At 40.9% G+C, this 20,674-nt stretch overlaps 1 protein-coding gene across 3 annotated transcripts in view; it reads left to right on the top strand.

Annotated features, from left to right (window-relative positions):
• The window catches only part of BRSK2 (BR serine/threonine kinase 2), a 296,293-nt gene that overhangs the window by 252,490 nt on the left and 23,129 nt on the right, over window positions 1–20,674 (top strand). For 2 of the 3 annotated variants that reach the window (XM_042814965.1, XM_042814966.1), the window contains exons 13-15: window positions 10,965–11,025; window positions 14,786–14,993; window positions 16,232–16,280. In XM_042814965.1, coding sequence (XP_042670899.1) covers window positions 10,965–11,025; window positions 14,786–14,993; window positions 16,232–16,280 — 318 coding nt within the window. Of the gene's footprint in view, window positions 1–1,365; window positions 1,432–10,964; window positions 11,026–14,785; window positions 14,994–16,231; window positions 16,281–20,674 lie in introns of all 3 variants that reach the window. The other variant, XM_042814964.1, reaches the window with a different exon arrangement.

The raw sequence follows: 20,674 nt of genomic DNA, 5'->3' as shown, positions 1-20,674 counted from the left end.
GTACAAACATCTGGAGACACAGTGCTATTGCTTCTTTCTTCAGATAACCAGTGGGCAGACTCTTCTGACCATGAGCAGAACACACCCATGTGTCATGATTTAGTCCCATGTCCTTTTTCCCAGTAATAAGCAGATGTTTTGTTGCAGAAAGGGGATTCATGTTATAACTTCTGATTTTATGTGTCTGTGTGATGAGCTTGCTTTTGGTAACCAAGTGGGGACTCTACAAGCATTTGGTCTGGGCTTGTTTAAGGGCACATCTTTCTACTGATATTTGAAACTTGGCAGCTTTGAGCCAAGCAGTCTGAGAAAGTGTTAGGTGAAAAACATAGACAGTTAGTGGCTTAGTTCTGAATAATGTATAGGAAGAATTCAATGCAAACACTGCTTTTTGAGCTTGCTGACAACCTGAAATATTTGTGCTGACCTCTGCAAGTGGTCTCCAGTGGATCTTTGACTGTGAATGACAAAATTAGTGTGCACAGACACCTGATACTTGGTTTTCCCTGCTAGTTGTCCACCTAGCAGGTTCATAGTGGCATCTTACTTGATTCTGCTTTTGTGCTATTTCATTGTATTATCAAAAGAAAAGAGGTAGATTCTGAGCTTACTTTAATACCAGCTAATTCAATCCCTTGGGCCAAAATCATACAGATAAAGGAGAATTCTGTGGGAATAAGAATCCTGTGGGGATATACCAGAAATTTTCAGCAGCTCTACTGGAAAAATCCAAAACCTGTTCTAAAATGGGCTTTATTCATTTTTTTTTCTGGTTATTGAAGTAGACGGCTTGTGTGAAAAATCAGCTAACATTAGGAAGCTGTGTTCTGTGAAACAGTGAAGCATATCATGGAGAACTTCCCTTTTAGCAAAGCATAAGGAATTTTGCTTTTAAGCTTCAGGAATTCAGACCTAAGATATGGGAAAGAGAGTTGGGAGTAAGTGGTACAGGGGCCTAATGGCCTAATTCAAACCCTTTCCCAAGTTGTGCTTACTGTTGAGATCTTCTAGAGAAATCTGAGTAATGTGTGCTTTTGCTATTTGTGCCTTCAGGCATGTTCTGTATGCCCTGGACAGTGTGATAAAAGTAGATTGTATCTGGGTTTTCAACTAGATAAAGAAGAGCAGGGTTTACAAGTATGTTTGGGGGAAGTCGTCTTAGACCTCAGAAGTCAAGGGGAGATAATGAACTTCAGCTCTCTGTAGGCCTAGCCCATAGCTGTAAAGTAAAAGAAACTTTTCAGAACATTGCTTAAAAAGGGGAGGATGGGTTGGGGGGCTGGGTGTCCAGCATTGCTTCAGGTGACTCTCTTTTATAAATGTCCACACTAGTAACTCTGTTTTCTCGCTTTGTTCCTGCCATAGTAAAACAATGTTCAGTAAAAGCCTGGATATCTCTGAAGCCAATCCCAAATTCAACAAAGAAGAAAGGTATATAAACACTGACAATATGTTCCTCTCCTCTACCTCACTGCTTAGACCTTAAAGATGCAGTACTTACCTTCTCTGTATGGGGACATAGCTGTTCCTTCTTAGAAAGAAACAAAGAGAGTGGGATATTTACTGGCCCCACTACATACAGTTTTGTACAATGCCTTACATTTGAGGCTATCCCCAATGCAGCCTGTGACTATACTATTTTCCCCACTACAATGTTATCGTGTTGCTACTAGTTCAGTTCTGCCATGAGTTAGGATGCCTAAGCTAGAATATGTATTTGCTAGAACTGCTCTGGGAAAGGCTGGAGCTAGGAGAGCCAGGAGTGCTCCATTCTCAGCACTAGAAACAGCAGTACAACCAAGTCAGCAAGAGCAATAGTAGGAAATGTTGAGAATCCTGTCTGATTTGAGCAAAAAATTAAGTACCTCTAGGTAAGGGACAAACTCTTTAAGACTGTCCTGGCTGCATCAGAGAACACGAGGAAAAGGTGATTGAAAGAGGGGGCTTTTGGAGAATGATTCCAGTCTGATAGTCTAACAGATGCTGAAGAGTAAGAAAAAGAGTAACTCCCAACTATGAATAGAGGCACAGTGGAAGACATACAGTTCATTAGATTTAAGGTCTCATGTGGCACCCCAGACTTACGATGAGGTTGTTGGTGGACGTAGAATTCCTAAAATTCTGGTCTTAGAGTAAGAGAATTCTTCTCTGATGTCAAAAGCTGTCATCCCAGTGGATAATTCTTCATCGTAATGTAATGTTCATACGTTTTGAACAAACAGCCTATCCAAAATCGGCAGCTAAATACTTAGTTCCATATGATTCAAAAGAAGTGGTGAATTCCTTAAAGGAACCAGCCTGAGGACTCAGCTAGCCATTTTTCTTTCCATTTTTCCTTTTATAGCCTTTCTGCTTAAAGATAAAAGCGGTGTTTAAGCTAAGGAAGACTTACAGGATGTAAAGACAGTCTCTGTTTTGGCCTTTTGCACACTGAGTCCTTTGTGAGCAGTGTTTCAAACCTTGAACATGCCACAGTGAAGTTCGAATACCTTGCACTCACCTGATTGTCCATCATGTATGTAAGGCACCTTTAAGATGGCAACCTAAGTACAAGAATTGTACCCAAACCATTAGAAAACTCATAGTTTCATAGCCATAAAAGAATAGTGGTTACGTAGGCTTTAGTGGATGAGTTTTCCTCAGACTGATACATGTTCCTCTCTCCGATTCCCCCTGTATGTAGATTGTATTCTTGAATGTGTCACTTCTTGTATTAGCATTTAGTGTGAAACTACTCCAAAGACTAGCTCTTTCACAGTAATCAAAAATCAGGTTCAGTAAGAGAGGTGCCTTTACATCTATGGTTTGAGCAGGGTCCTTCAGATGTCATCATCCCTCTGTACTTCTCTAGCAGCTGTTAGGCTGTGTTAGGAGCAGAGGCGGTGACTCTTCAGTAGCCACTGGGGGAACTCCTTACGTACATGCAGGTGCTTTGTGCTCCCTCTCAAAGGTATTTTTTTTTCAGAGTACAGGAGAAAGGTAGGGCAGTCACAAGGATCACTTGTGGCCCCTCCTCACTGAAAGGCCAGGCTGATTTTTGAAAGATCACATTCACTGTTCTCTCACCTCCCTCTCCCTGTTAGCAGTTAGGATGAGGGACCTCAGTGGCATGAAAATTAGAGGAACTGAATTTTACATCTGTGTACAGCTACGAGAAGGGAAGGGATAGGCAGTGAAGAGATCCCCAGCCAAATGAGGACAACTAATCCTGATGGCCATTAAATTTTTGTTCAGCATTTAATTATCCAACTTTATGACGTCTTTTTTAAAGGAATACTGCATCTTTAAGGGTCCCTTCCCTCTAGATGCACATGGTTGTCTTAGTAGCTGAGGCCACTGTCCCTTTCTCTTTCTTTCTTTCTGACTTTCACCCCCTCTTTCAGCGCTTCTCTTCTTCTGTATCTGGGTTGCTGCAGCTCCGTAGTTCACTTGCTTCAGTATTGTAGGGAATGCACATGTCTGCGCTTCTGGGTCTATTGTGTCCTGGGATTGTCAATTTTTTTTGAACCTCATTTGCCTCTTCCTTTTCCCTATTGTCAACTTGCTTTCCATTCTCTTTGTTAACCTCCTAAGTGCCTTCCCCGTTGGGAAAATGACTTGAAAGAAAAATGAATCAACTTTATTGCACCCATTCTATTTACATTTTAATATTCTGCATGTTTGGGTATGGGTGTATTTGCTGTATAAATATACACACACGTTCCATTATACAATGGGTGTCAATTTGTTCTTCTCAGTTCATCACTGCAGGTAGATTTGTACTGGTCCAATTGAGGACAGCATTCATCCCTAAATATATACAATGTATATGTATTTGTATATATAAGAATGAGATCTTAACCAAATTTGCACCCCACGCCAAAGTACAAATGGAGTATCACTCAAGCACATGAAAAAGAGCTTACTATAATGCTTCTTTCCACTTCTCTATTGATGCATAGCACAACTTTTTCTTTCTGTTCTGTGTTTTAATTTTAACTTTCCTCAAAAGTACCTTGTGTTGCCTAGCCCAGCATTTGCAATGTTCTTGTATTCGGAAGCATGGCTAGTTGCACTGAGCAGGAAACTGTGAAATCTACTGGGCATATATTAAATTTGGCATTTCTGTTGGTGACCGTCTTGTGGAAAATGGATTTTCCTCACCCAGCCAGAGGTAACTCTGGCAGCTTGGGAGCCTGTTACTGAAAATGGAGAGAGAGAAAAAAAAAAAAAAAGAGACAGAGAGGAAAAAATCACAGCATCTGCCTTGAAAATTATTTGGTTTAATAACACACCAGGTGTTCTTTATTCCTAATTAATCTTTGTTAATCTGAAAAAGTGGTGATGCTTTCTTGAGTTTCTGTACCCTCACCCCTAAAAGCTTGATAACCTGACTATTCTTTCCTATTTTGAGTGCTTTGGTTACTGGTGAAAAAAAGAATCTTGAAGTTTTTGATTGTCCCTTGGCATCAAAGTCAATGTGTCAGATATTCATTCTGCCTTTAAAGCTGCTGTTTCGGACTCTTTTCAGCACAGCATTGATTTATTCTCTGTTCACATTTGAAAGATTTCCCTTGCAACCTTTAAGAGCCAGAGTCTGAATTTATTTTAAATGAAAAATGAGATCCTGGAGCACAAGATAGCATCCACAGAGATAAGTGCTGGGTTGCTGAGCTGGTATGCTCTAGGTGATCTGAATTCCTGACTCTAAGACCATCATGACTAATAAGCCAGTAACAAAGCAGAATCATAGCTTGAGCTACAGTCTTGTACCCTGGGCTCCCAAGCTGGCTCAGAAATGCATGCTTTAATAACCAATAAGTTTCACAGTTCATTCATGGCAAAAAAAGTACTTCTTACCAGGCCAGCTTGGGGGACAGAGGGACACTACATTGAGCAAAAAGGAGACAAAAAGGAGACAATTTCCTTTATAACAGTTTGTTGTAACTGTGACTTATGTCAGAGTCAGAAAAGAAATTCAGCATAACATCTGATCCCCGTTGCTCTGCTGACTGCTCTCATTGGGATTTGGCTGGAAAGGTTTTTTTACAGCCTTAGAATGTCCCTCTCCATATTCCCCAGTGCCAAAGTTGGGTGTGTCTGCATTATTGTGAGCAGGACAGAAGTTATTTTCTAGTGAATCAAACTGTCCCCCTCGTGTTCCTGGTTTCTGAAGATGTAGGCACCTGTGGCAATAATTATGACCGTGCAGTTCTCCGAACAGTATTTCACTCTGCTTTTCCTACTCTTCTCTCCACCTGCTTCCACATCCCCCTCTTTCTCTTTCTCTCTTTGCCTTCTCTCTTCATTTTCTCTTTCCAAGGATGGCGAGTGCTGATCCATTGGGGTAAGCTCTAGTTTTGGATTATTCCTGTTGTGGGACCTGTTATGACTCGTAGAGAAATTTCTCATTTGCACTTTACAAATACAATACAAGTGGATACAGTTCAGAGAATGAGACTTCTCAGCAGGGAGATAGAGAGAGATGTGGGAAGAAGCATTTTTGGTGCTTTTGTGTGTGTTTGTGTGCTTTTAAGTTGGAGTTACACTCCATATAGCTTAGTTTGGGGTTCTTTTTTGTTCTCTTGTCTGTATGTTTCAATGTCTGTGAGCACACAGAACTAATCTCAGACACTGTGTAGGTACCAAAATACCTGAGAATATCTCCCCCTTCTCTTTTTGTATCTTCTTGATACCTTCCAGTTAACTTTGATCCTAATTTATCCTTTTCTCTTTCTTTTTTTTTTTCCTTTTTTTTTTTCTAAAATAAAAATAAAGCTCAGTCCCATCTGTGTTATTAAAAAAAGTACTGGGTATTTTCTCTCTTTTGAGTATAGATTTTCTTAGGAGGTGAGCAGATGGTCCTAAACAAGATATATGTTCAAAGCTCTTTATTTTCAATTTTCAATAAAGAGAACAGAGGTACAATTAGAAATGCAGTCCCACTTTAAATTAGATTTCCATTTATAAATTCTTAACATAAGGGGAACATTTATTAATAAATGATTTAATTAAAATGTTGTAATAGATCACTACAAACTACAGTAAAAGCTTATGAGAAGGTACAAACTGAGAGGGCTAATTAGCACCAGTAATATTTATATTAATACAGCATGTTTATAACATGCTTTACAATTTATTAATTCTTTCTAAACCATTTATAAATGATTATCATGCAGTATGATTGGCCAGTTAAGGCTGTTTAACATCACCTTCCTTGTGTGCTGGAAGGAAGAAGAAGAGGTGTGTTATCAACACCTGCAGTCAAAAATCACTGCGTGCTTTTTGTAAGGGCTTCATCTTCCCAAAGAGAATTACTATGAGTAGAACTTCTGACATAAGCAGAAGTATGTTGAGACGTTAAGGTTGGTATTGTTTGGACAGTTGGGACTGTAAGACAGAATAGCATTAGAAGTAGTCTATTCTTACTCAGCACCAGGAAGCAAGGAACTACAGTTTGCATTTTTTGGACACCCAAGAACAGAAGTGATGAAATGTAATACACAGTGCCTGAATGTTCACTACTGCTTATTAATTTGGGTAGTTTTCAGGGGTTTCATACCCCAAACTGCACTTTACAATTTTTTGTTTTTACTTGAGTGATCAAGCAAAGAGGAGTATCAAATGCCACCCAACTTATGCTTTAAACAAACAAAAATTGGCCGGATATTTTGGCTATACCTTACAAAACTATGCACAGAATCAAACCAACTCAAAATTTTGAAGGCATTTCACCCAGGGGCACAAGTCAGATGCATTACTGCACGCTGCATGCATGCTGCAGGCTCTCCTTCTTGGAAGCATGGCTCCAGCTTGACCAGCTAAAAGACTGTATTCAGCATCCTAGTAAAACTGTGCTATGAAAGCAAGTTCTGCTGGGACTGCAACAAGGTACCAAACTCACTTTTTATTGTAGGAAAAATTTCTGTGAGGTGGTTATTCAAAGATGAAACAAATGCCAAATCTGACCCAAATGTTTAATGCTGGCTGCAAAGCCTATGCACTTTATTGGTGTATACTAGGTGATGCACTGTTCAAAGCACTTGAAAATTACTCTGAGTGAAGGGCTATGTAGAGGTGCTCTGCACTGTGCTATATGTGTACTGTGGTTAGCAGATCAGCTGCTTTTTCTTCCTTCTTGTGCTTACACCTCAACAGTGTCAGGCTTCAGCCCTGGGTTCTTAGAGCTCACAAGAAACGGCAGTTCTCTTAAACCAGCTGGAAATTGGATTCCAGCTCCTTGGATTTACCAGTAAGAGACCAACTGATCTAACACAAATTGGGCCTTACGTTGTAGCAGCTGACTAAAATGAGTAAAAACATGCTTTAAAACAAAGGTCCTTGCAATTGAAGTATCAAATAGATTGAATAAGGTATAAAGGCATCGCATATATGAGCTACAGCCCGCACATGCTCATTTCTTTTCAGTGCTTGGCCTCTTTCTTTCATAGCTCAGATGTCTCCTGCTTATTGTCTGTCTTTGAGATGGGAGGAATAGCCCACGATGATTTCAGTACCCACCATATGTTTAGAGTGCTCTCTGTGGCTGCCACTACCTAGAACTTGCGTCTAGATCCCTAAAGATGGATTTATTTATTTTCATTTCCTCCCTCCATGTTTGACAAACCAATTGTGTCACTATTGATGGGACTTGAGTCTCCTCTTGGGTCCCTAATGTGGCAGTTGTGTTTGAGGGAATGCTCTTTTTTCAACAACTTTTTGATGGCTTCCATTGAGTTAATGCCCAAGCAGACAGCAGTGCAAAACACAGAGCAAAATGAGTCACACACAATGTTCATAGATTCCTAGATTGTTGCGTGCAGTAGTAAGCTATTGGAATAACTACAGATTTCATACTTCCAATGACATTTAATGCTTGCAGAGTAACCTCTGAGGAGTTTACTCACTAATAGATATCTCCTGTTAAATATGCTTAGTGTGTAGCCATAAGAATGTAAGATGATTTCATATTTTTCTCCTTTTTCCACATGTAACATCATCCAGGGTCTGCCATACTAATGTGCTGCCTGTACAGCTTCATACCTTTATTTTCTGGTGAGGGGGATACAGATGTAAATTCTCTCTGTTCTCATTGCAGCATTTCAGCATAATGCACCTTTTTCATTACTTTCTTTTGGCCCTGTCCCAGTTCTGTCCACCTGACTCTGAGATACAGGAGCAGTGCGTTTGTTTGTTTGTTTGTTTGTTTTAAAATGAATTCCAGCATTTCCTAGCTAGGGTGATCTCGATGGGAGGAAAAATCTCTCATTTTTGCTTGTTGGCATTTTTGTACTGGAGTATAGAAACTGCTGCTGTTCTGAGTTCTTATAGCCAGCTTGGAAACTGTGTCACATTTGTAAAGGTAAATTCTGCAGGATTTATTAAATTGCAGAAGATGCAAGGAAGAAATTCTCAGTTTGGCTGTTATATTCCATATCAACATGTTCTTGTAAAAGGGAAAAGTTTTGATAATGTACAACTCTCTTTTCACCCCAGCACTTAAAATTAACCCAGGGTTCTTTAAGCTCTTCCTACTGCTCCTCTATACAATTTCCAGTGTGGACAAACTAAGATTTGCTATAAGACCTAAGACCTACGTCTTATATATTTTTGCATGTAAATCAGCAACAGAAATAAAATTTGTTTGATAGCAATCATGTGGATAGTAAATGCATTTCTAGGAGGATATCACACTAACTCTCTCTTCTGTCCCCTACCTCAGGCTCCTAGGCTGGATGAAAACACAGTACACAACAACTCTTTTTTCAAATATTGCTTCCAATAAGGAACTGGGAGTTGGGAGGGCGGGACTGCCGTGTTTTGTCCTCCATGTGTGTGATCATTTTTGTAAAAAAATAGAAGGCAGTGGGGTTGGGAGGGGAGAATTCAGGACTTGGAAACATCTGATTGCAAAGAGGAAATAGCAGATTGGAACTTTTAATCAAGTATCCTGGAATTCAGGTGAGTGTCAGAGAGGACTTTCCCACCATAATTAAATATTGGTGGGAACATCTCCTAGTGGTGGTTAAACTCCTAAACAGGTGTTTAACTGCATCTTTGGGCACCTAAATGCCTCACAAATCTTGTGCAAGGTAATTTATAGGCTTGTCTTGTAATTTATGGTTTGGAATAAGCTTTTGCTGATGACTCATACAAGGAAGATTTTAACCAAACTTCCCATATGCACGACACATCTGCGTTGCACTCAGCTATTTCAGTTATAGAACAGGCACACAAAATGGCCTATTGAAAGCAGAGCAGACAGTTCTCCCTTTAAAGCTACTTTGCATAAACCTTTATGAGCACCTCATATTATGATGGTGCAAATTTATGTTCAATTAAGTGCCAAGACTGAGCTTCTAGATTTTGTCTGCCATACTGTCATGGGCAGACTGTGGCAGGGTACAAGGAGGGAGATTCTGCGTAAATGAGTGCCCCAGTTTTTCATGGTGCAAATTTAGATTTAATTTGGAAAAAAAAGAAGAAAAAAAAAAAGCATGCCAAGTCTGGGCTTCTGCATTTTACCTACCTGTGATGGACAAACTGGAAAGAGATAGAAGGAAAACCATGCAGAGGATAAAGAGAGAATAAGATCTACCACTGTGTTCAGTGTTAACTTACTCTTTCTCTGGAACAGCCTCCTGTTATGCAGTTTACATATTTTTTAGCAATTTTAATACTCAAATTTATTTAGGAATGTATTTCTAGGAGTCCATTTCAGAAACAGATATTTTGATTCTTCTAAAACAGATTTAAAAGTTTGGTAATCAGAGACAATTAATGGCCTAAATTTCTTTTATATTCCCTTATGTACAAGTTGATACTAACCGACCCATATCAATTCTAAGTACATGTATATACACATGCACACATGTAATCAGCTTTACAAGCATCTACAAGATTTTACCTTTTCACATACATTACTTGAAGGCAAATAATTGCTTTCATTGCTCTTAGTATAGGTGAAACATTGGTAGACAGACTAAATTGGCATGTTGCTTGGCAGTTGTTGACCAGCTAGGTTCTTAGCCAAGTTCTCTGCTGTAAGATGTTTCAGTCTTCAAGTCAACTTTCTTTTGTTTAAAGCTATCTCTGGGGCTTACTCAGTTTGAGTCATATGGAAGTTTTTCTCATGATGGGCAGCTCTCCTTCTGGAAAGTTGTTCTGCCGAAATGTTTGTTTATTTGGCCTGTGCCTTTTCAGCATGTTTTAATATAGCACATTCATATGTTTTGTTGTCTACAGCACACAGTTTCATTAGATGGCCTTTGCTGGAGAGCATAAGAGCATTACAGCGCAGGTGGCCTTGTCAGCAAGTAAAGCAGTTGATTCTCTATTGATTGGCTTTTTTTTTGGAGGACACCTGGGCAGTTATCCTGCCATTGGTGAAGTTATCAATAACAGCAGAACTAGTTATTCATAAACAAAACCTGGCTTGTTTAATGCAACAGAAGTAAATCTTACTGGGGAACAGAGCAGTGAAATCCATCAGTGAGGAGTTGGGGAAGCTTGAGAGAGTGTGAACTTTGATTTCAATGGGGGAAAGTCACTGCATAGGTAACAATTATGTATCTTGGTCCCAAAGGCTTGCTTTTTTCCTTAATATGTGGAGGAACTCCCTTCCTTTTTGCCTTATGCACACAGTGGCTTCCTATGTTCTTTGTGACAGAGCATCTCATTATGTGACCCCCAGCACTGTGTAGGAGAGAGTCCTCAGCACCAGCATGCATCTTGACGGTCCTTTTTGAAAAAAGAAGGTAGCAACTCCTGTAATGAGAAGGGATTATAGCTTCCTCCTTGAGCAAGCAGCATTTCTTAGAGTTTTGCTGTGAGAGTGGGACAGTAATGAGAGGAAAGAGTCATGCTTTTCCAGTGACAGTCTCCTTCCTTCTCCTCACATCATGCCTGTGCCTGCAGTGGCTGGTGTTCAGGGTTATTTCTTGTTTACATTTTCTGAGGGCCTTTTTCTTGTTGTGTCCATTCAGGTCTCGGTCAATCAGCGGCGCTTCATCTGGGCTCTCCACCAGTCCTCTCAGCAGTCCAAGGGTAAGTGGTTCTGCTTCAAGATCCGTTGGTCCAGTTCACTCACACATGCTTGATGCTTTTCAACATCTGTTGCTGCAGAGCCATGGCTCTTAGCTGGGATGTTTTGGTTTTCCTTCGCAGCTTGTAAATTTTCATGAGTGGTGAGGGAAATGATGTCTACAAATCCAAGCTGAGAATTTTCCATACATTTTCCCTGCACTATTAGAGGTACCTCAGGGATCTCACTGTGCCCCTGTCCTTTTTCAATCTCAGAAGTGCATTAAATAACACTGTTATGACTAAACACTGCTATTTCCAGCTGAGGTCTGTATATGACATGATTTCAGACCATGTATCAGAAACTGTTTCACAGCTACTTTCAATCAAGCCACAGCAGAGCATCAAGCCATGCTGGCTACAATCAACTTAATTCAGTTTGCCACAGAGTAGCTTGGATTAGAAACTCAAACAAAATCATTTTCAGAAATTTGAGGAGCAGCAAATTTAAAGGGAGAGTAAAAAGTAAATTAATTGAGGGAATTGTCAATCCCCAGTAAGGTGTATACTATAAAGACAATCAGGTTTAAGTTTACAGGCTAGTAAAGCTTCCAACTCCTCGCTTGATTGTTTTCTGAAACATATTCTAGGTTCCCCTGTTTTGCAACTGACTGCAAATATGTTTGCAGTCTTGCTTGTCTTTAGTGTACCAGGAACCAGTGAAGATCCATTTCCTTTCTTTCCTTGTTTCTGTACCTCTTGAATGGCAGTGGGATAAAGCAGATATCTGAGAATTCTCATACCACTGCAGAATGTACTGAGAAAGAGCATAAAATAAGCATCCAGAGCTGCAAACCTTAGACCCGATCTTTAATTGATCTCTTGGGATCAATTTCTGACATCTCAGTAGGACTACATCAAAGAATAAGGATGACAAGATCTGTTCCATAGTTGCTGTATCTTAACATTATTACTTAATAGGCAGTTGATTAAATAGTCTTCAAAGGGATTTAGCAGCCAGATGGCATTTTCCACAGTTCATAACCATTTTAAGGTAGGTCAGATTTGTGGCTTAGAAGGTAATGTTGGAATAAAAAAATTTTTAAAGTCCTTACCTATGTTCTAATAGCATCTTAGATTATTGAAAGGAGAATATACTTTAAAAATCAAATGCACATTTCACTGTATGCACTGCTTAGGTAAAGTTCTATGAGAAATTGAATTCAGTGGCAACTAAGGGTTGTTAAATCTCACAGGATCTTGCTAATGGCTTTCCCTATTGCACCGGCTGAAAGACAGACATGATCTCGTTCTTTGTTATGTTACTAGAAATGTGGTAATTAAGGGTGCCCATTCAGATTAGTAATGGCTTAAGTGGGAGTTTAATTTGACTTGTTGCTTTCAAATTTGTTTCTCAAATAGTCATGCACAAATGATTTAAAAATTGCACGGAAATGTTTGCAATCAACAGTTTTTGACTTTTATCATTTGAAGTCATTTGCAAATGATTAGTAGTCAGATGCTGGTAGTGACTTTCATAAATTGAGCACTTTCTTCATCTTTTCCCTTTTCCTTCTTGTTAGTGATCAGTATGAACCAAAATGTCAAACTTAATTTTAACTTTACAACTCTAACAGTAATACAAACTTTTTGATGCAGTGATTTTCTTTTAATTTTAATGGCCTAACCCTAAGTTCTTCAAGTAGAAAGCTCTGATGGAAACAATTTTAAACATCACTTTAAATACATCTCAGCAAGTTAGAAACAGGGCAGCATTGTGTTAATCCATCAAACCCAGAAAGTGAACTCAGTACTGCTGCTTGTGCTTACCTGACATGTGGGACAGTGGCATGTCTGGATGTTGCCTGACTAGAGCTTCTAAATATTCAGAATGGATAATAATAGTAGTAATGAAGATGATGAATGTTTCATGATAGTTAATAATTTGTAAAAAATCAGAACATGAATGCAGACCAAAGGTAAAGAGCTTGAGTGATAATGTCTATTTTTAAAAGTCTGCCAGTACTTGCAGTCTGAGGTGTTAACAGCAATACTTTGTAAGGATGTTCATTTTGTTTTAAAAGTGACTTTTACGTGCAACTGTGCCTTGAAAAGGCTTCTGTCTTCTCAAGTCTGTGTACTGCTGTTCGCTGGTTCCATATGAACAGTTTCCCAAAATGCCTGTTACATGTTTAGATGTTATTGTTTGGGGAAAAAAAAAAGTCATAATCCCATGTTTGATAACTCAATGCTGGATTATGAACTTTGTCTTTTTCTTTTTCTTTTTTTACGCTGTATCTTACAAACAATGGTTCTCCCCATACCCTTTCACAGAATTGGGACTTAATGTCAAAGACTGCTGTAACTGTATGACAGAAATCTTAATTATCAAGCTGTCTTTGACAGCATGAGGGATGTTGCAGGAGAAGCATTAAGACTGATGGGAAATATCATCTCTTCCCAGATAAATGAATTTTCCAGGCCTTTCTGAAATTTTTGCTATAGCTATTCACAAATTAAGCACCGAGTTGAGGTCACGTTTTCCTCTTGGCGCTATGTGCTATGAAACCCCGAGCGGATGCTGAGCAGCTTAACCATCCAGGCCAGGGGAGGAGGCCAGATGCCAACATGGCATCACTCTCCCTTAACTCCCTCCTTCTGCAAGGATGGCTGCAGCTGATGTGTGCCTTAGCCAGAGTCAGGGGCAAAGAGGAGGGACAGAGGTTCTGACCGGTGTGTGCAGTAAGCTCTGTGTATCGGCTACCACTCCGTATGTATCACACACCTGTTTTGAGTTCCATTTCTCCACTAGGTTTGCACACGGGCACTTTGAGCTGAAAGAGTTGGTCCCATTCTTGGCATATCTCAATTTGTGTGTGGCTTCAGTGATTCTTCTTCCCCTTCCTCACCTCCCTAAGCATTGTGCTTCTCTCACTGCAGGGCGATCAGAACAATCCCAGAGAGATGACATTTCTCTCTTCTTTTTTTCTTGATTACTTTCTTTCATTTTGTTTTTTACTTTTCCTTTGTTTTACTTTTCTTTCTGTTGTTTTCCTTTGCTGACACGTGGTTGGTTAATATGATGAAGCCTGTTATGACACTGTTGTTCTTGCTGCTGCCGCTGCTGCTGTTGTTGATGATGCCGTGTTCCCAGCTAACTGCATGTCTTTTTTTGTTTTTTGTTTGTTTGTTCGTTTTTGTTTCTTTGCAAAATCCCTCCCCCACTACCCCTTCACCTCCATCTCTTGTGTCCCCTTGTGACATGATGCATCTTTGTGACTCGGATGGATTTTATTCTGACTTTCCTTTCTCTGCTCGCCCGCTCTATGCGTATTTCACTGTTTTTGATGTGCATGGACACTCCGTGTCTGTCTCGTAGCCTATCAGAAAGTTCTTCATCCCCCCTCAGACCTCCGACCTCCCTTTCTCTCCCCGACCCCAAGTCTCCTTGGACCCTGATGCTTGTAGGAACGCCTCCAGGCCTGGACATGTACTCCAACCAAAGCCAGCACTTCAGCCCAACCCAAAGACGCAGACTTTGCCATCCAAGAGCAAATTGGCCGAAAAACCACTCCAGTCTACTAAATCCAACCCACTCCCTTCCAGCAATACCAGCGCGCCCTCTTCCCAGAACAGCCCTGTGCAGAATGCCCCGGGCCGCTCGCCTGCTGCCGGCTTTAACCCACAGCTGGCTGTTCCTAAATTGCAGACCAACCCTATGTCTCCTGTTAGATTACTCCCTTCTAGTACTGACCCAAGCACCAAATCTATCCCCATCATACAGGTCACCCCTCACCCCTCTCCAAGGGGAAGTCCCCTCCCTACCCCCAAGGGGACACCTGTCCATACGCCAAAGGAGAGCCCAGCAGGCACACCCAACCCAACACCACCATCCAGCCCCAGCATTGGAGGAATGCCATGGAGAACACGGCTCAACTCAATCAAGAATAGTTTCCTGGGGTCTCCTCGCTTCCATCGCCGGAAATTGCAAGGTGAGTACTCTCCGGATGTACAGGGTGGGTCTGATTTGGGCAGCCATTCAGCAGCAAGTGATACTTCTCTTTGGCTCTCAAAAATTTCATGTGCCGAGAACTGAGTACTGATACAGCAAATGAAAGTGATAGCATCAAGCAGTGGTAGCCCGAAGTCTGTGTCAACAGGCTCTGTAAATCCACTGCACTTGCTCCAACAGCGTCTCCTGAGCCCTCTTTGCACTCGAGTAGTACAGACCTTAATATCATTGACATGGTTCTTAGAACCAAGGAACATTTTATCTTCAGATCATCACTTATTTTGCCAGCAAATCTAGAGCTATGGTATTTCACTATGCCTGTACTCTGCTGCCTCTTTGCAGCCGTGGGCTGAGCTTTCTGCTGAAAAAAAGACAGCCAGTGACAATAGGCTGAAATTGTTCTTTTGATGTACAGTTTGTTTGATCTTGGTTAGTGCTTTTTTTACCACCTCGGGTAATTGGTGTAAAAACTGCCTTAATACAATCAGCGTTTTCATTTCCAGTGGCTGCTTTAGTTTTGAGAGTCTCTAGAGTGTTGAGATCAACAAAATTGTTTTCTTCAATCTCCACATAGCTTTTTGCATTCAGGAAAAGGGCACCCAAAGTCACATACATTGTCCTCGGATATAATCAGCAGCCATCCCAGTGCCAGGATCCTTTGGAAAGCAGGATATAGCCACGAAAGGGTTAGGTTTTGGGCTGTGATTGTCAGGGGCATTGTCCCTGAGGTGGCCAGAGAACTGCTGAGAATTGCAGCAGTGACTGAGTTTCAGCCAGATGGACTTGGAAGCAAATGGCCTGGTGTGGGAAATTTGTATATTTACATTGTCTTCTGAAAATTCCACAGGGATTCCTCATATTTTCAGTGACTAAAGGAAACTTTGCATAAAACCCCGTTGCATAAAGTGTGAGAATTGGCTCATGAAACAATAGTAAACAAGTTTTAAGGCAATCGGATTGGCATATGTTTGGGATTTTCTAGTGATGTAAGAAGTAGCAGAACATGCCTTGAAATGCATCACTTGATTAGATACAATAATCTAGAGGCACATGACCAATTTTAAATGTCAGAAGTTGCCTGCAGAGGCAATGGATGAATGAAAGAGTAGTGCAATGTCACGATTTTTTCACTGTTATCAAACCAGAAAAAAAAGAAGGTGTGCTGATTCATTGATTTCTTTTCTCCCTTCCTCTCTTTGGCTGTGTGTGCATGGGCAGTACCTACACCAGAGGAAATGTCCAATTTAACCCCAGAATCATCCCCAGAGTAAGTATTTTACCAATACTCTACTTCTTTTCCACCACCTGCCAACGTCACTTCCTAGCCTGAATGTCATAGGGTGACTGTTTCTGTTCTGAATCAGTACCTGACTGCAGCCTGTTATATGACAAGTGGGACTGAGATGTCAAAATAATCCCTCTGCTAAGGGCCTGAGATAAAGTCAGTACCTCAGTAATGGCTGTGGGGTCAGCTGGTGATGAAACTGTCTCATAGTGACCACCTCATTTTTACTCGTGGCTTGCTGAGTTTAGTAGTCTTGGAACATCTTCTCATTCTCTTCTTTCATTTGGTTCTCAAGCACATCACTCTTGGGGATAGTCAATGGCTTATACTGGCACTAACTATGCAGCAGAGGGTCTTTCTCTTAGCACATGTAAGTTTGAATCCTCAGGATAGCATGCAGAAGCCTCTGCTCAGATGATTTAGAGGAATCTTTGGCTGGGATAGTAAGTGCAGTGTTAATTCTGGACAGCAACTCTGGGAAGTGGAGAAGCTGCTTCATATTCACCAGACTTATTCCTGAAAGTCCGTGTACATTTCAACCATTTAATGGCACAGCTGTGCGTCACTGCATGGCAGGTTTGGAAGTCCTTGCCAGAGAGTGCTGCTCCAAACACTTCCGAATATATGCAACAGATGCCAAATTATTCCTTTTTATTTTCACAGCTTGTGTTTGTGCACCCAATACCCATAGGCCTTCCCTGCCAACCAAGGCAATTTGGCCTTTCATCAAAATACTTGTGTGAAATATTCATGAGTCGTAGATGAAAATTGCAGGCCCAAAGTTTTGTAATTGGTGATAATGGTACTTTCCCCAGACCTGGCATGATGTAGTATGTGCAGTCTATTTCTAATGGTGCAGAATGGGCAGTGATAAAGACTACAGGAGAAGGAGAAGTAAGGAACAGTAAAGTTTCTTTTACTAAAGAAATTCAGGAAGAAAAAATTGAATGAATTGTATTTTCAACATTTTGGACCATGTACTAATGGAGAGGCATGAGAGAAGTTCACAACATTAACACATCCTGACAGAATAAATACATTATATTCTCAATTATTTTTAAGGCTTTTAAAGCAAAAAAAAAACCCACTGAATTAGGTTTCTTCCCTTTGTATCCTCTTGTCTCACCTTTATGCATGTATGTTGGTTGAAGTTCTGTGAATTTATTGCCTTCTCTGCTTCCTACTCACCCTTTGAAAACTGGTGAATGAAACAGTGCCTATCATTTGAGGCAGTTTGGATGCAAGTCAAAGCCTAGGGCCCTTTTTTCTTTTTCTGTATAATTGCCAAATTAATGAGTTCAATTGGGCTGCACCCTCCGGTAAACATAATAAAAGTCATAAAAAATAATGAGCTGGATTTTATTTTAACAGTTGATATTTCATTGCTCAGTGCCCACTTCCACACGTCTTGGTGGTTTTTTTTCCTGCTATTCTTTTCCTTTCTGTAAGAAATAAGGTGTCCTTACCAAGAGCTCTATTGACCTCATGGATTGAGCAATAAAAATATATGTCCTTGATCTAGTACAGCATTCTTCAATGACTGCCACTCTTTTAACAAAACCTGGTGTTTAAATGATATGCTTTGACGTGTCTGGGTAGTGCTATTCTTTCTCATTTGAAAAAGTCCTAGAAAATGTGCTAGGGATGGCATTTAAAGAGACATAGCTCCAGCTGCTTTAGGCATGCAAAGCTCCAATTGCTTGCGTAGAAATGCTCTTATTTATGCCAAGCAGGTAGATTTACAGAGGTTGCAGATCCATGCAATCAGAGACAGAGAAGACAGTGAAGCATTGCAGTAACACACTGCAAAAGTAGAAAACAGAACATGACAGCAGTCAGAAATTTAGTGTGAAGTAATAAAGCACTTGCCTGTGTTTTCGTACTGATCTATTTGTTTTTTTCCCTCAACTGAACACCTGATTAGATTCCCAATGGACCCAGCCTCCCATGTATCTTCTGTCTTCCTCCCCATTAGGAGGCTTGCCATCACAAGAAATGGTTATTTTCACTGTTCAGAGCCTGATTTTGGAGGGTGCTAGAGCATCTCATTCAGATTGCTGAGCATCTTTGAATCATACCTGTTTTAATCCAAGTCAGAAGTACTTAGCACACCTCGAGAGGAGGAACACCCTTATTGTATGGTTTCACTCTGAAGTGGCTTCTTCTTCAGCAAACCTATTCTCTGTACAGAAGCACAGCTAGTTCTGCCATTGTCAAGGAGAAACGTGAGTGCACGTGTGCTCTGTCTTGATCCAGTTCATTCCAGAAAGAGGAGAGACCACTGGCATCTATTCTGTCTCATGTGACTTGAGCAAAATTATGTATTGAATTCTAGTGATTTGCAAGCTGGATCATAGCCCAGGCTATCAGGGAGTCTTCCAGAGTCAGTGTTAGTGGTGATAACCTTGCTGAAAAAGAGAGCACAGCTGCACTCTGCAGACTTCAGACCAAGTTTCCAAGCTGAACAGGAGAAAACTCCTTGTGTTCTGTGGCCCTCCTAACCTGCACTCATTAAGAGACCTATAAATGAAGGCTCCACAAAACAATTAATAAAAATACAAATACGAAAAGTAGTATTTTAAGATGGCAGATGTGCAGTTAAATATTCATGCTTTTTTTCAAGTTCAGCTTCCAAGGAACATGTGTGACATACATTGGGCCCCTTGAGTCCTGACAGCCAAGCCCAGTTCACATTATGATAGATCCCAGCCTAAAACAACCAGACATTTTAGATAGATAACCAGGTGCAAATTTACTAATGAGCATAGACCCCTTACATGCAGGGAGCTATTGCCCCAGCTCTCTGGGGGCTTGCAGAGTTGTTATGGTACGTGTGAGACACATGAGCTAATTAGTATGTAATTTCCTTTCACACTCTAACCCTGGCTCCTTAACGACCCATTTAAATGAGAGCCCCTTTCTCTTTACTGCTCTCCATGCTAATCTTTGGCTCACTGGTTTAGTTACAGCTGCCTCTGAATATTTTAGGGAGTGACTTTTCCAGCCCACTTTAATTGAGTGGGGGGCAGTGATTTACTAAATTGCAAATGAATCCTTTTGTACTCTTACCTCTATAATGGGTGGACACAAATGAGTATTTGCACAGCTGAGGTGCTGTGTTTCCATGCTCCTCTCTTGCTTCATCTCTGCCCTTCCTCATTCTGTGTCTTTGCTGCCAGGAAGGGGTTCTCCTAATAGTTAGCTGTTCAGCACTTTGTTGGGGTGCACAGCAGTCCTTTGTGCAGATGGCTTTCCTTTACTGCAGTAGCTGGTCTGTAGATTGTCTTGTTCTGTTGAGTGGTGAACATCCCCTGGAAGTGAAAGCCTAATTGTTTGCCATGGCATCATAAAATATCCAGTGGAGTGAAAAACTTGTTCATGGCAGGTCTTTTCATCTCTGGCTTTTTCATGCTAAATTTTTCTTTGCTAGAATATGATCCCACATGACAGTGGGATTGAATGCACCTTCAGCAAGTTTGCAGATGGCACCAAGCTGAGTGGTGCAGTTGACATGTTAGAGGGATGGGATGCTATCCAGAGGGACTGGGACAGGCTTGAGAGGTGAGTCCAGCCAACCTCATGAAGTTCAGTAAGACCAAGGGCAAAATCCTGCACCTGGGTCAGGGCAATCTCAAGCACGGATGCAGGTTGGGCAGACAATAGCTTGAGAGTAGCCTTGAGAGAAGGGTTTGGGCACAGCAATTGAAAGATTCAGCATGAGCCAGCAATGTGCGCTTGCAGCCCAAAAGGCCAACCATATCCTGGGTTGCATCAAGAGAAGTATGACCAGCAGGTTGAGGGAGGTGGTTCTCATGTCTGATGGCATCTTCCTTCCCCTCAAAGCCTTTACTCTCAGAGGTACTACCTCCAAGTTCTGAGTAGTTTCCCCCCTGTAATATACATGCCCCATTTTTCCTTTAGCTGATTTAACTTAAAAGTGAGTTTCAACAAAGTGCATCAAGAAGATGGAACAATAAGCAAAATCAAACATTTGCTATTATGATCAGTGTGAAAAACAGAAGAACTGGATTTTATGGTGATACCTCCATCTGATGCTGAAAGAAACGATGGAGTTGGACTGCTGTCCGTGGAAAGCCCGCACTGTGTTTTGTGAGGTGCTGAGATCTTTGTTAGTACTGGAAGTTCGTTCCTTTGTAAGAAAGCCGGAGTTTGTTCCTTATTGAACTCTTGCTGAATGGGTCTGATGAATGAAAAAGTCTTTGTCGTGGCTCTATGGGTAGCAGTGGGTTTCATTTGCAGGCAGATTGAAGGGCCAATGAAACCTTGAGCTTGCTTTAAAAAGTGACTGTCAGTCCAAGAAGACACATTTGGGAATGGAGCTTTCCAAGTCTAGAAACAGCAAAGGGGCTGAAATG

Source organism: Centrocercus urophasianus, unplaced genomic scaffold, assembly GCF_019232065.1.
Source record: "Centrocercus urophasianus isolate 14NV4802_14NV808 unplaced genomic scaffold, USGS_Curo_1.0 seq_14, whole genome shotgun sequence".
NCBI lineage: Eukaryota > Metazoa > Chordata > Aves > Galliformes > Phasianidae > Centrocercus > Centrocercus urophasianus.
The sequence above is the reverse complement of the archived record's forward strand: the minus strand, read 5'-3'. Positions and strand labels throughout refer to the sequence as shown.